Genomic DNA, 16,567 nt, shown 5'->3' with positions numbered 1-16,567 from the left:
ATCTCCAATGGGAGAGAGCGGAAAGAATTCCAGGGAAGAACTCCCTAACAGCTCAGTGGAAGGGCAGGAAGCTACCGCAACAGCTTCATGAAACCAATCCAGTGCAGTCACCGAACCTGTTATCAATTCCTTGTTTCATTAACTTATCTAAACTGCCACTTCTTAACAAAATCAAACTATCAAACAATTACAGCCAGACCATGCTGGCCGAGCCAATGACACCCAGGTGCCATGAGTGAATATAAATGCATTTCAGATCCAACAGCATTGCTTTTTTAGCACAGTGTCTCAAAAGATCACAGACAGTGGGAGGGGAATTAACAAACACACTGTACAATCACACTGAGCTAAGACCAACAGCTACAATAAATTCTCTTTGTTTGCCCAGAGGGGCGATTGAAATTGCAAACTCACGAAATTCCGAGGATTTTAGCAAGCTCAGTGAAACTCTCCTCCCCCATCCGTGGGCCTTGAGATGTATTCCTGAAGTGGCTGTCGTTATCCCTGTACAGGACTGAGTCCAACAATTGAAAGAACTCACATTTCTATAGAGACTTTCACAACCTCAAGATCTACTGAGACGTTGTGCAGCCCATGAATTATATCTTGAATTGTAGCCCCTGTTGTAAAGTAGGGAACACAACAACCAATGTGCGCAGAGCAAGCTTGGCAATACAATGTAAATTGACTGGCTAATCTGCCTTTCCAAAGGACTCTTTGAGACGGACATCACCCTCTGCCATGGGTTCAAGGCTCACTCCAGAGATCTGGGCACCTAACCCGGGGGAAAGGTCCCAGCACAGTACAGAGTGAGTGCAGCACAGTCAGAGGTGCTGCCTTTCACCTGAGACACGATTGGAGAGGTAAAAATAAACAAGGAAATAGAGTCATCGAGATGTACAACACGGAAACAGGCCCTTCAGTCCAAGTCTTCTATGCCATCCAGATATCTTAAATTAATCTCATTTGCTAGTACTTGGCCCATGGCCCTCCAAACCCTTCCTATTCATGTATCCATCCAGATGCCTTTAAAAATTGTACCAACTCCTCTGGCAGCTCATTCCCTACACGTACCACCCTCTTCGTACCGCCCTGACCAACCAAGTAAAAACGTTGCCTCCCCTAGGCCCCTTTTAAATCTTTCCTCTCTCGCCTTAAACCTATGCCCTCTAATTTTGGACTCTAGAGAAAAAAAAACCTTGTCTATTCACCCTATCCATGCCCCTCATGATTTTATAAACCTCTATAAGGTCTTCCCTCAACCTCTGATGCTCCAGGGAAAACAGCCCTAGCGTGTTCAGCCTCTCCCTATAGCTTAAACTTTTCAATCCCAGCAACATCCTTATAAATCTTTTCTAAGCCATTTCAAGTTTCATAATATCATTCCTTTAGCAGGGAGACCAGAACTGCACGCAATATTCCAAAAGTGGCTGAACCAATGTCCTGTGCAGGTGCAACATGACCTCCCAGCTCCTCTGCACTGACCAATGAAGGCAAGCAAAGCAAACACCTTCTTCACCACCCTGTCTACCTGCGACTCCACTTCAAGGAACTATGCACCTGCCCCCCCCACTACGTCCCTTTATTCAGTAACACTCCCCAGGGCCCTACCATTAACTGCCCTGGTTTGCCGTTCCAAAATGTAATATCTCACATTTATCTAAATTAAACTCCATCTGCCACTCCTCGGCCCATTGGCCCATCTGATCAAGATCCCGTTGTACTCTGAGACAACCTTCTTCGCTGTCCGCTGCACCGCCAATATTGGTGTCATCTGTAATCGTACTAACCAGACCTCCAATATTCACATCCAAATCATGGATGTGACACAAGGTAAGTGCTCATTTCCTAGCATCGGCCATCACCACTGCAGCAAAGGAAGGTTAGCTCCGGTAGCTGGATGCTGGTTTGTAATGATTCGATTCCCATACTAGCTGAAGTTACAACGATGCTCCTGCCTTTTTATTCAGATTAAAAAGGTACAGAGAGCTTTACTCTGTTCCTAACCCTGTCTGGGAGTGTTTGATGGGAACAGTGTCAAGGGAGAAAGTAAGGATTGCAGATGCTGGAGGTCAGAGTCAAAAAGTGTGGTGCTGGAAAAGCACAGCAGGTCAGGCAGCATCCGAGGAGCAGGAGAGTCGACATTTCGTGCATAAGTCATTCATCAGAAAGTGCCTATGCTCGAAACATCAATTCTCCTGCTCCTCGGATACTGCCTGACCGGCTGTGCTTTTCCAGCACCACACTTTTTGACAGTGTCAAGGGAGCTTTACTTTCATTTTAAATGTGTAGAGAAAGCTTTACCTCCAATTTAAATGACCAGAAGTTGCATGAATTTACACACAGGACTCCATTGTTTGCGCAAGAAAGGAATAATCCATCCCTGTATGCTTCTCACTGACTGCTGGTAACTGGAATCTGCCAATCCTGCTGCATGGCAACGCCCTGACCAATCAGATCCATCCTACCTGTGCTGAGACTTTGCAATTAAGATTGACAGTTAACAGCTTCTGCTGTATCACCATGCCAACACCATGGTCCAACCAATCAGAAGCCAACACTCATGCTGGAGTAAATTGGTGTTCCCTTTCTCAGTTTGTTTTCTTGCTTCTGAGTCCTGAGGTGGCCAAGATAAGGAGCTTAGACTTCATATCTCTGGTCTGAGTTCTGCATGACCTGAGCATTTATTTGCATATCCAGTTCTACTGAAAACATTAACTCTATTTCCCTCCACAGATACTGCCTGATACGCTGGGTAATTCACCGTTTTGTTTTTTAGTTAAAGCACAACTTTTTTTTTAAATCCTCCTAACTTATTCAAATTTGTTTCAGCTTGCCAAATCGTAAAATCCCTACAGCACAGAAAGAGGCCATTCAGCCCACCGAGTCTGCAATGACCCTCCGAAGGGCTGTCCAGCCAAACTCACCCCCTACCTCTATCCCTGTAACCCATTGCTAATTCACCGCATCAATCACTTGGATATGAATATAGGAGATATAGTTAGTAAGTTTGCAGGTGTTACCAAAATCGGTGGTGTCGTGGACAGCGAAGAAGGTTAAGTCAGATTACAATGGAACCTTGAACAAATTGGCCAATGAGGGGCAGATGGAGTTTAATTTAATAAATGTACATCAGTAGACACTATGGGGCAATTTAGCATGGTCAATCCATCCTAAGCTGCACATCTTTGGACTGTGGGAGGAAACCGGAGCATCCGGAGGAAACCCACGCAGACACGGGGAGAATGTGCAAACTCCACACAGACAATCGCCCAAGGGTGGAATTGAACCCAGGTCCCTGGCTCTGTGAGGCAGCTATGCTGACCACTGTAACCACTGACAATGTATTAGCTCGGACTGAATGAGCAATATACATTGAATTTATTTGGTTCAGATTGTTCTGTCATCTTCAGAACTTGAGAGCCAACACACTCTCGGAGAAAGTGAGGACTGCAGATGCTGGAGGGTCAGAGTCAATAAAGAGTGGCGTTGGAAAAGCACAGCAGGTCAGGCAGCACCTGAGGAGCAGGAGAATCGATGTTTTGGATAGGACACACTATTACAGCACAGAGAGAGGCCATTCAGCCCATAGTGTCTGTACTAAGCAAATAACTAGCTGCCTTTTCTAAGCCCACATTCCTGTATCTGGTCAGTAGTTGGGTGGGTTTCAGCACTTTGGCTGCAGGTACCAGTCCCTTCCCATTGTGTTTAGGCATTTACCCAAAATCACCCCCAAACTGAGAAGTGAATTCCAGGCACCCACCCCATGTCCAGGTGAAAATGTTTTCCCTCGTGTCCCCTAATATACTTCTAACTGCCCATCCTACATCTGTCTACGAATTTCCCAACACTCACAGTGTAACCCATCCTCCATGGAGGCTAAAGCAATGCAACTCCCCTCCTCCAAAGATGTGTTTTTTTTTTAAGAGTGTAATCCAGTCAGTGTATCTCATGGTCTCCTGACCACTGCGGAAATACCTTCATTTTAATTAAGGCTGGGCTTGAGTACTGCAACACAACAAGCCTATGTTGGACATCCCTGAAACCAGAACGCTATAATCCAGCACACGAACCGCACTGAATAATTCAACACCTCTCACTGCGCAAAAATATCAATTGCTAATCCCGTCAGTTTAATGACAGGCTGCACATTAACTGAAGCAGACTCTAAACTTTATTCCCTGAGATAACTGTGTTTCTGCTTTGTTTCCCCCAAGGTCAAATCTTAAACTCACTTCGAGAATCACAGTAAAACATGACAACTGTTTGCTTAATACACACTCCAAGGCTGGTCACAGACTAAAGCAGTCGAAAAGTGTGGTGCTGGAAAAGCACAGCCGGTCAGGCAGCATCTGAGGAGCAGGAGAGTCGACGTTTCGAGCAAGCGCTCTCATCAGTCAATGTGCACAGGGTAGAAACAGCAGGCAGTCAGGAGCTGAGAACATTCAAGCCACTCACGTACCAAGCAACAATGATCTCATTGTCTTATGACCATCTCCCAGCAAGTTCCTACCCAATCATGTTTACTTGACATCAATCACATTGTCATTGAGACAGAGTTTTGGGATTTCCACTCACCAAGTCACCTCAGCTATCAAAGCAGGTAAAAGGCTGGGACCTTTATGGGGGGGTGGGGGTCAGCCGAGGCTACGTCAGATCTTTTCACTAGGCCCCAAGTCAGCACTGCAGGGGTACCTACACCATGCCGACTGCTACAATTCAAGGCAACAGTGTGTGCTAAGTACAGAGTAAAGCTCTCACTGCACTGTCCCCGTCAAATGCTCTCAGGACTGTATCTAACCTGATGTTGTCCCAGTCCTGACAGGGTCAGTGCAGAGCATTTAAACGTCAATTCTCCTGTTCCTCGGATGCGGCCTGACCTGCTGTGCTTTTCCAACGCTACCCTTTTCAAATCTAACCCAATGTTGTCCCAGAGTAAAGCTCTTTCTACATTGTCCCCAATAAACACTCCCAAGACAGGGTCAGCACAGGGTTTGGTACAGAGTAAAGCTTCCTCCACACTGTCTCCAACAAACAATCCCAGGACAGGTACAGCAAAGAGTTAGATACAGAGTAATTATTCTGGGACACACTGTCCCATCAAACACTCCCAAGACAGGGGCAGCATGGGGTTAGATACAGAGTAATTTCCCTCTTTATGCTATTCCATCAAACAGCACAGGACAATATAGGGTTAGATACAGAGTAAAGCTTCCTCCACAATGTCCCAATCAAACACACCCTGCACAGAGACAGCATGAGGGTTAGATACAGAGTAAAGCTCCCTCTACACAGTTTAACTCTGCAGTGACTACTGATATTTACCATCAAGCTCTGGACACCTCACTTCTCATGATTTAATGAGATTCACAGCAATCTCCTACAATTCTTCAGAATGGCAGCCGGTGACAAGCGGTGTCCCACAGGGTTCAGTGTTGGGGCCGCAGCTGTTCACGTTATATATTAATGATCTGGATGAAAGGACTGGGGGCATTCTAGCGAAGTTTGCCAATGATACAAAGTTAGGTGGACAGGCAGGTAGTACTGAGGAAGTGGGGAGGTTGCAGAAGGATCTAGACAGTTTGGAGGAGTGGTCCAGGAAATGGCTGATGGAATTCAATGTGAGCAAATGCGAGGTCTTGCACTTTGGAAAAAAGAATACAAGCATGGACTACTTTCTAAACAGTGAGAAAATTCATAAAGTCAAAGCACAAAGGGATCTGGGAGTGCTAGTCGAGGATTCTTTAAAGGTAAACATGCAGGTTGAGTCCGTGATTAAGAAAGCGAATGCAATGTTGTCATTTATCTCAAGAGGGTTGGAATATAAAAGCACTGTTGTGCTATTGAGACTTTATAAAGCTCTGGTTAGGCCCCATTTGGAGTACTGTGTCCAGTTTTGGTCCCCACACCTCAGGAAGGACACATTGGCACTGGAGCGTGTCCAGCGGAGATTCACACGGATGATCCCTGGAATGGTAGGTCTAACATACGAGGAACGGCTGAGGATCCTGGGATTGTATTCATTGGAGTTTAGGAGATTAAGGGGAGATCTAATAGAAACTTACAAGATAATACATGGCTTGGAAAGGGTGGACGCTAGGAAATTGTCTCTGTTAGGCGAAGAGACTAGGACCTGTGGACACAGCCTAAGAATTAGAGGGGGTAAATTCAGAACAGAAATGCGGAGACATTTCTTCAGCCAGAGAGTGGTGGGCCTGTGGAATTCATTGCTGCAGAGTGCAGTCGAAGCTGGGACGCTAAATGTCTTCAAGGCAGAAATTGATAAATTCTTGAAGTCACAAGGAATTAAGGGCTACGGGGAGAATGCGGGTAAGTGGAGTTGAAATGCCCATTAGCCATGATTGAATGGCGGAGTGGACTCGATGGGCTGAATGGCCTTACTTCCACTCCTATGTCTTATGGTCTAATTTCCTCCGATCTTCAACACCTAACTACTTTTGCTATGTGAAATGAGCAAAACTGTTTAGTGTCAGTTGTTTCAATATTCAGCACGTCTTTGAGCAGAAGAACATGAGATACTGGACCTTAGATACACGGCTGATAGTTTTCACACAGCAAGATCCCACAAACAACATGAGAATGATATGAAAAGCTCTGTTTTAGTGACGTTGACTGAGGTAGAGCTAATTACCCAGGGCCCACCAGAGAAAACACCCCCCCTGGCAATTTTCATTGATCCTTAACAAAGAGCTCAGTGGTTAGCACTGCTGTCTCACAGCGCCAGGGACCCAGGTTCAATTCCCATCTCAGGCGACTGTCTGTGTGGAGTTTGCACATTCTCCCCGTGTCTGCGTGGGTTTCCTCCCACAATTCAAAAAATGTGCAGGTTAGGTGAATTGGCCACGCTATGTTGCCCGTAGTGTTCAGGGATGTGTAGGTTAGGTGCATTAGTCAGGGGTTAAATGTAGGGGTCTGGGTGGGTTACTCTTCAGAGGGCCAGTGTGGACTTGTTGAGCCAAAGGGCCTGTTTCTACACTGTAGGGATTTTATGATTCTACGATCACTGAAATAAAAATCAATTATCAGGTCTGTGGGATCTTCCTGTGTGCAAACTGGGTCTGGGTTTCCTCCGTCACAATAGTCACCACACTTCCAAAATAACTGGCTGCAGAATGATTTCTGGTGCTGTGAAAGGCGCTATGCAAATGTAGGAACTTGATAATGGCTGGCGGGGGAGGGAGGGGGGGCACTGAACTCCCTTCTCCCTCAGTCTCCTTTGAATTGATTCGTGCCGTGGTGTGAGAAACATAGGAAATGCAGAAAACTGAGAAAAATAGGAGTAGGAGGAGGCCATTCGGCCCTTCGAGCCAGCTTCACCACTCAATAGGATCACGGCTGATCATTGAACTCAGTCCCCTGTTCCTGCTTTCTCCCCCATACCCTTTGATTCTCACAACTCTCCACATTACCTTTCCTTTGGCAGACATCGTTTGCTGCTATCCAGAACCGACACTGAATCCAAGCAACCTGCAGAGGCAAAGAAGAGAGTCAGGAATTATTAATGGCTCTGATAAAGGCTGAGGGACTCAGACTGATCCACTGGCTGTGAGCGATTGTCCACAGTCTATTGTGAGCCACATCATTAACTGGCATTGTGTATCATTTTTCTTGTAAATATGATCAGACAAAGCAACTAACTTCCTTCAACATCTGGTGTGACCGCTCATTTGAAATGTTAATTTAACCCTGAAGTGATTACGATAATGAAATATACAACAAGCCCCAGGGAGCGGGGCAGGGTTTGAACACTCAGACCGGTTTATTAGATTTTCGATTATCGTTCGGAACACTGCATTGTGAAGGCGCCTGGTTCTTGTTGTAGCATTGCACATTCCTTGGGAGGGATGGCCCATGCAGCGTCAAACCGCAGCAGTCGGCAGGAAATGCGGTAGGATAACTAAAGCAAACTGACCGACTGCAGACGCTGGAGAGCTGACACTGCAGAAGCTAATCAGGTGTGGCAGGGGGTGGGGAACAGAGAAACGGAGTTAAGAAAGCCCGTTCCGATAACGAGTCACCGGAATGGAGGCGTTAACTCTGTTCTCTCCCCACCCACCTCTGCATCAGACAGCGTCGACTCCAAGACCCAAGCTCCAGCTTTCTGTCGGTGCCAAACTTTCTGAGGAGACATTAAGCCATGACTCTGTCTGTGTGGGTGGGTGGAGAATGACCCTATGGCACACTCGCAGGCGTGTGGGTGACCCTGACATCGCAGATAACACCTTGGTATCATCCAACATCCAGAATAGATTATGAAATTAATATCATAGTGTAGACTCTTGTTCTGTGCAAGGAGAAAGTGAGGACTGCAGATGCTGGAGATCAGAGCTGAAAATGTGTTGCTGGAAAAGCGCAGCAGGTCAGGCAGCATCCAAGGAACAGGAGAATCGACGTTTCGAGCATACGCCCTTCTTCAGGACTTCCTTGGATGCTGCCTGACCTGCTGCGCTTTTCCAGCAACACATTTTCAGCTCTTGTTTTGTGCAAGTTTGATTCGTTAGTCAAACTTGCACACAACAGTCTTATTGTTGTCACATGTAGATACGGTGAAAGGTTTTATTTTGCGAGCAGTACAGGCAAATCATAGCAAACAAGGACTTTCAGATCACAGGGTGCTTAGGCAGAGCGAGAAATACGGCCACACAGGACGATGAAAGCAGGGTCAACATTATTCGAGGTTAGAGATTCCATTTGTCAGTCTGATAACAGCAGGGAAGAAGCTGTTCCTGAACCTGCTGGTGCATTCAGGTTTCTGTACCTTCTGCCTGACAGAACAGGTTGTAGGTGAGCACTACCGAGGGGTCTTTAATGATGTTCACAGCCCTTCTGCAGCAGCGAGATTTGTAAATGGAGCCCATGGATGGGAGGGTGGCTTCTGTGATGGTCTGGGCTGTTTGGTTGCCATGTTCCACGATAACGTGCTTCAAACCTATTTCATTGTTTGTACAGTTCTTTGGGAGGGTGTGAGGTACACCATACAATGCAAATTCCTTCTCTCTTTCTCTCTCTCTCTCTCTCTGGGGCTACCTTTGAACATCTTGCAAACCCATCAGATCCTAATGGACGTCATAAACAGTGGGAAGAATGCAGTTCTCCATTGTTGCTTGAGACCCAACGATACTGGCCTCGGTTTCTAAAGCTAAACTCTCATCTCCACACAGCTCAGGCCTCTGTCTCATTAGAAATGAGCCACGGGCAAACACAGAAAGGGAATTAAGGTTTAAGGGGATAATGCGGATAGGAGGAGCTGAGACGATGGATCAATCAGCCATGATCTTAACGAATGGTGGAGCAGCTTCGACGGGCCAAATGGCCTACCCCTCTTCTATTACTATGAAACTAAGAAGGCATCCTGATAAGGTGCTGCATCAACGTTAGTGTGGAAAGTAAAAGCTCACAGTGAAGGGAGAAGGGTACTGGCATGGAGCTGGCTGACAGCAAGCAGAGAGTGGGAATAAATGGCCAGCAGGATGCCCTGAGAGGCGTGTCACAGCAGTCAGTGATGGGGCCTCACCTCTTTACATTCTACAGAAATGGTTTGGACAAAGGGATCAAAGGGGCGATAATTAGATAGGGAGAAAAGTGAGATGCAGAGATGGCAAAAGGAGCCACCAAGGGGATACAGATCAGGTATGTGAGTGGCCTCAGACCTGGCATGGAAAACAATGTGGGAAAATGTGATATTCTCCTTTTCCGCAGAAAGAATAAAAGGGAACCATCTTCCCTAAACAGTGAGGGGTTCCAGAGCTTGGGGCTACAGAGAGATCTGGGTGTTGAGGGTGTACGTTAGTGTGCTGGTACAGCAAGTCATCAGGAAAGCTAATAGAACTTTGTGTTTTATTATGAGAGGGACTGAATGTAAGAATAGGGAGGTTATGCTTTAGTAACACGGGGTATTGGTGAGACTGCATCTGGAGCACTGTGCACAGTCCAGATATTTCGGGTATAACGGAAGGGTTATGTTCCTGTGCAACCTCACGCTATAGAAGATTACTATATGGAAAGTCACTCTGTAGGAGATCACTATAGAAAATTGCACTGGAGAAGATCACTACAGTAAATCACTATCCCTGTGCAGTAGAAAGTTTGCGCTATCCAAATTGCATCCACTATTCATCAATTGTGTTATAGCCAACTCGTGTTGACAAAATACGCGTTATACCAGAAATACCTGTACTGTACTGGTCACCAGACTAATGGAAGGATGTTAATGTGTCAGAAAGAGATCACAGAAGGTTTACTAGACTAATCTGTGGAATGAGCAGATTGCTTTCTGAGGCCAGGCTACGCAGGCTGAGCCTGCATCCTATGGAGTTTAGAAGACCAATGAGATAGCTTTGGCAATTAGAATTAAAGAGAATCCAAAGGGTTTTTACAAATATATTAAGGACAAAAGGGTAACTAGGGAGAGAATAGGGCCCCTCAAAGATCAGCAAGGCGGCCTTTGTGTGGAGCCACAGAAAATGGGGGAGATACTAAATGAATATTTTACATCAGTATTGACTGTGGAAAAGGATATGGAAGATATAGACTGTAGGGAAATAGATGGTGACATCTTGCAAAATGTCCAGATTACAGAGGAGGAAGTGCTGGATGTCTTGAAATGGTTAAAAGTGGATAAATCCCCAGAACCTGATCAGGTTTACCCGAGAACTCTGTGGGAAGCTAGAGAAGTGATTGCTGGGCCTCTTGCTGAGATATCATCAATAGTCACAGGTGAGGTGTCAAAAGACTGGAGGTTGGCTAACGTGTTTAAGAAGGGCGGTAAGGACAAGCCAGGGAACTATAGACCAGTGAGCCTGACGTCGGTGGTGGGCAAGTTGTTGGAGGGAATCCTGAGGGACTGGATGTACATGTATTTGGAAAGGCAAGGACTGATTCGGGATAGTCAACATGGCTTTGTGCGTGGGAAATCTTGTCTCACAAACTTGATTGAGTTTTTTGATGAAGTAACAAAGAAGATTGATGAGGGCAGAGCAGTAGATGTGATCTATATGGACTCCAGTAAGTCATTCGACAAGGTTCCCCATGGGAGACTGATTCCATTACATCTCATGGAATACAGGGAGAACTAGCCATTTGGATACAGAACTGGCTCAAAGGTAGAAGACAGAGGGTGGTGGTGGAGGGTTGTTTTTCAGACTGGAGGCCTGTGACCAGTGGAGTGCCACAAGGATCGATGCTGGATCTCTACGTTTTGTCATTTACATAAATGATTTGGATGTGAGCATAAGAGGTACAGTTAGTAAGTTTGTTGATGACACCAAAATTGGAGGTGTAGTGGACAGCGAAGATGATTACCTCAGATTACAACAGGATCTGGACCAGATGGGCCAATGGGCTGAGAAGTGGCAGATGGAGTTTAATTTAGATAAATGCAAGGTGCTGCATTTTGGGAAAGCAAATCTTAGCAGGACTTATACACTTAATGGTAAGGTCCTGGGGAGTGTTGCTGAACAAAGAGACTTTGGAGTGCAGGTTCATAGCTCCTTGAAAGTGGAGTCGCAGGTAGATAGGAGAGTGAAGAAGGCGTTTGGTATGCTTTCCTTTATTGGTCAGAGTATTGAGTACAGGAGTTGGGAAGTCATGTTGCGGCTGTACAGGACATTGGTTAGGCCACTGTTGGAATATTGCTTGCAATTCTGGTCTCCTTCCTATTGGAAAGATGTTGTGAAACTTGAAAGGGTTCAGAAAAGATTTACAAGGATGTTGCCAGGGAGAGGCAACAGGCTGGGGCTGTTTTCTCTGGAGCATCGGAGGCTGAGGGGTGACCGTATAGAGGTTTACAAAATTATGAGGGGCATGGATTGGATAAATAGACAAAGTCTTTTCCCTGGGGTCGGGAAGTCCAGAACGAGAGGATATAGGTTTAGGGTGAGAGGGGAAAGATATAAAAGAGATCTAAGGGGCAACTTTTTCACGCAGAGGGTGGTACGTGTATGGAATGAGCTGCCAGAGGAAGTGGTGGAGGCAGGTACAATTGCAACATTTAAGAGGCATTTGGATGGGTATATGAATAGGAAGGATTTGGAGGGATATGGGCCGGGTGCTGGTGGGTGGGACTAGATTGGGTTGGGATATCTGGTCGGCATGGACAGGTTGGACTGAAGGGTCTGTTTCCATGCTGTACATCTCTATGACTCTATGAGTCTGCGGTAACTTGGTTGAAACATATATATAAATGGGGTTAGTGTAGTTTGTTGGTCGGCATAGGCATGATGGACCGAAGGGCCTGCTTCTACTCTGTGTGACTCTATATAGAAGATCCTGAGGAGACCTGACTGGATGGATATGGAAAGGACACTTCCTCTTGTAACAGAATCTGGACCCAGGGGTCAGAGTGGAAAAATAAGGGGGCACCCATTTAAGATGGATATAAAGATTTTTATTCCTCTCTCAGAGGTTTGAGAGAGTTTGGAATTCCCTTGCTCACAAGGTGGTGGATGCAGGATAACTAAATACTTTTAAGGCAGACAGCGATAGATTCTTGGTGACCAAGGGTATGAAAAAGTATTGGGGATATGCAGAAATTGAAGTTAAAATTGGATCAGCCATGATCGTATTGAATGGCAAAGCAGGCAGGAAGGGCCGAATGGCCTACCCCTGCTCCTTGATGGTATGTCTTGTAGACTTCTGCTGGAAACAGAGTCCATTCAGGTCCTCCCTACCAGGGTTAATTGCAGGATACTCCCTTAATGTATTATGTTAACAAAGTCTGACCTTGCACTGAAGCCAGTGATGGTAACAGCGAGCCACAAGTTTCAGTAAGAGATCCCACCAGATTAAAAACTTCCTTTTTCTTTATTCACGTCTGGGATGAGGGTGGCACTGACTAGGCAGCATTTATTGCCCAGAGGGCAGTTAAGAGTCAACCACATTGCTGTAGATCTGGAGTCACATGTAGGCCAGACCAGGTAAGGATGGCAGGCTCCTTCCCTAAAGGACATCAGTGAACCAGATGGGTTTTTCCCAACAATCCAGTCACGATTATCATTACTCAAGTCCAGATATTTAAATACCACCAGCTGCTGTGGCAGGATTTGAACCCAGGTTCCCAGAGACTCCTATCCGGGTCTCTGGATGAACAGTCCAGTGATAACACCACTAGGCCATCACCTACCCAATCAGAAGCACCGAACTCTTGTTAAACCTGTCCGAACCTTGGTTAGCCCACTCTTGGTTAAAGTCAGCATAGTTCGAGAAGACTAGAGGGCTGCTCTCATTAAGAGGGACACGACTGGTTGTGGTTTAATCTGAAAGCCAGCACGCCTCAGGCGAGGGGAGAGATTGAGTGGGCAGCTCTGATTGAGTTCGCTCAGTTGGTTGCACTACTGCTTTACAGTGCAGAGTGATGTCAACAGCATAGGTTTAATTCCTATACCATCGAGGGTTATCATGAATGTCTGGGTGAACAGACCACCATCTGCCTTCCCATTAGATTAGATTCACGACAGTATGGAAACAGGCCGTTTTGGCCCAACAAATCCACACCGACCCTCTGAAGAGCAACCCACCCAGACCCATTTCCCTACCCCACATTTACCCCTGTGGCCAATTCACCTGACCTGCACATCTTTGGACTGTGGGAGGAAACTGGAGCACCCGGAGGAAACCCACGCAGACACGGGGAGAATGTGCAAACTCCACACAGACAGTCGCCTGAGGCTGGAATTGAACCCGGGTCCCTGGTGCTGTGAGGCAACAGTGCTAACCACTGAGCCACCATGCTGCAGAAACACATTCACCAACCAAGGACGCTGTTCAAAAACAAGGGAAGTAGCTGTAGCACTTTTCTCAACCTTTATAGTCATGAAGTGTTTTTGAAGCATATGCTCTGTTGTAGTGTAGGAGACTCAGCAGCATAGCTGTGCACAGGCAGCTTGAACAAACAGCGAGTACAGACTCACTCAGTACTGCACAGGGAATATCAGTCCAGGCTTTACGAAACCACAAGTTGAGTGAAGAAAGACATTGCACTCAGATCTCCAAAAAAATACAGAAAATGCTGGAGAAACTCAGCAGGTCTGCCTTCACTGGGGCATGGCCTTATTGTTGCTGGATTAATCATCCTGAAACAGACACTAATTCTCCAGAGAATTTGGGTTTAAATCCTAGCCTTGCAGTATCTGGAATTGATGTTCAATGATTAAATCTGGAGTATAAAGCCACTAACCTATCACTGACTTTGTAAATATGGTTCACTAATGTGAAGGAAATGTACTCTCTTCAGATACAAAAATTCTGCCCCTCACTTGGATTATCGACAGAAATACAGAAGCACATCTACAAGACGCACTGCAGAAATTCACCAAAGGTCCTCAGAGAGCACCTTCCAAATCCACGGCCACTTCCATCTAGAAGGACAAGGGCAGCAGATACACGGGAACACCACCCCCTGCAAGTTCCCCTCCAAGCCCCTCACCATCCCGACTTGGAAATATATCGCCGTCCCTTCACTGTCGCCGGGTCAAAATCCTGGAATTCCCTCCCTAAGGGTATTGTGGGTCAACTCACAGCAGGTGGACTGCAGCAGCTCACCATCACCCTCTCAAAGGGTAACTAGGTACAGGCAATAAATGCTGAGTCCAGCCAGCAACACACACATCCCACCAGTGAATATAACAATCTTGAGTTTGCAGAACACATACAAATTAAAATGGAACACTGGCAAATGAAAAGTTTAGAAATGTATTAGCTCATGTTGTAAGTTTCTAATAACCTCAAACTATTTTTTTGTACCTGTATTGTTAAGAAACCGGTACTAAACTGTCCAATCAACACTGGGAACAACCCATGGCGGCTTTGCACTGCAGTCACTGAGCTGGACCAAATGGAGGGGAAAATAATCTCTGAAAACCACATAATTAGGATTGTCATAATTCACATTTGCAACATGATAATGGAGGTAAATTACAGTCGTGGTGTGAATTTGGGCGATGAACTGGAGTAAAAGGAATGTTTTTTTTTAAAAATAAGGACAGGCTTTATTCCACTCTGCTTCACCAGATCGAAGGTTGGAGTGAAGCCAAGTTTCCCTCTGCGTTTCTACAAACCAGCCCTTGTACTCTATCCTGGTACAGTACAGGCAGTTCTTCACCCTAATGTGTCAATTTTCAAATGTCTTTGAGTCAAACCATAAGGGATTGAAGCGATTTATGAAGTGTGCTTTCGGGGAGGGTGACCAGGGGCGAAGTAGCAGGTTATAAAAATAACAATGTGCAACTCCATCCTTTTACTCTTTGCACATGGATTACCGGAACAGGACTTGCGGAGGCGGTAGGGTTTATTGATGGACTATGGCAACTTGTCAATGAAGCCTCTGCAGTCTTTACGCCCTAAGACTGCAGAACCACATCCACACACACACACACATCCAGCCCTCTCCCTCAGCATTACCCCAACCAGATAACCACACACACACAAAAATCGGATTAAATCTATTTGCAAAGCAAATGGATTTTCATCATTTTAGCTTTTTTTTGCTGGAAAGAAGATAAACTTTTAAGCTTGTGGCGAACTTAATCACCTGACTGTCTCCATATCGAAATGGAGCGATTTTGAGACAGTTTTACGGTTTTCACAAATATAACTGCATAGCACAAAATGCCTGAAAATATCTCCTGCTTTTCGAAACATGATTCAACGTTTTCGTTATCTGGACAGCAAATGATTGATTTTTTTTGGAAAAATTTTAATCGCTTCACGTTTCTTCATTAATTTCCAAAGTAATTTAAAACAAGCTGTCACCAGTCTGTTGCATTATTTTAATTACCAATATTATTCTTCAACTGCATTATTTTCCAACAAGTTTAAATTGTAGTTTTCAAGTAAATTTAAGCTCACGTAATTCTGCTAGGCGTTACATATTTTAGAAACAGATTGATACATTGCGTGTATCTTTCAGATCTGACACAATGTATCCTTTTCACGATAAAAGACAGAATTTATCCAAGTCCTTTTAAGGGAAACTGACCTACCTTTAACCAACTGGAAGTAAATATATCTTTACTTTCACAGCACATTAATACAATGTGAGGAATGTAGCTACAATTTCTATCTGTCAGTTTAGACTAGTGACTTTGTTCTGCACGTTGGTACATACTCACCCTGGGTTGGTAGATTGGAGGCTGACGGTCACTCAGTGAGTGTAAGACTCTCTGTCCGTCCCTCTCCCTCTCCCTCTCTCAGTCTCAGTCTCTCTCTCTCCTGGCTCCCAGTAACAGACCTCCCCCTTCCCTGACGTGGCGTAAGGGGACTGTGGCTGGGATACTCTAGCGTTTCTATTTTTAATAGAGATTGCAGATCCGCACAGTCCCCCAGAGGGGTTTGCAATTGCACATGCTGCAGAGATTCCAGATTTAGGAGGGGCGGGAGAATGCAGGCAGGGAATGTGCCCTCCCCAAAGCAATTGGGGGGTAATTTCTTTTTTGGGGGGGGGGGGGGGGGTAGGAGGTTTAACGCCTCTCTCGATTTGTCACCTCTATTAGGAGAAAGTGAGGACTGCAGATGCTGGAGATCAGAGCTGAAAATGTGTTGCTGGAAAAAC

General features: G+C 45.6%; 1 protein-coding gene across 1 annotated transcript in view; it reads right to left on the bottom strand.

Annotated features, from left to right (window-relative positions):
• anxa6 (annexin A6) overlaps positions 1-16,189 on the bottom strand; it is a 119,135-nt gene extending 102,946 nt beyond the window's left edge. The window contains exons 1-2 of the mRNA XM_087995106.1: positions 16,128-16,189; positions 7,431-7,489 (exon numbers count right to left, since the gene is read on the bottom strand). Of these exons, the coding sequence (XP_087851232.1) occupies positions 7,431-7,448 (18 nt within the window). The 5' untranslated portion in view covers positions 7,449-7,489; positions 16,128-16,189. The remainder of the gene's footprint in view (positions 1-7,430; positions 7,490-16,127) is intronic.
• Positions 16,190-16,567: the final 378 nt, after the last annotated feature.

Source organism: Chiloscyllium plagiosum, unplaced genomic scaffold (genome assembly GCF_037043375.1).
Source record: "Chiloscyllium plagiosum isolate Xiang-an unplaced genomic scaffold, Cpla_swu_hap1 HiC_scaffold_16, whole genome shotgun sequence".
In the NCBI taxonomy this organism is placed as follows: domain Eukaryota; kingdom Metazoa; phylum Chordata; class Chondrichthyes; order Orectolobiformes; family Hemiscylliidae; genus Chiloscyllium; species Chiloscyllium plagiosum.
This window is presented reverse-complemented; position numbering and strand designations above follow the sequence as displayed.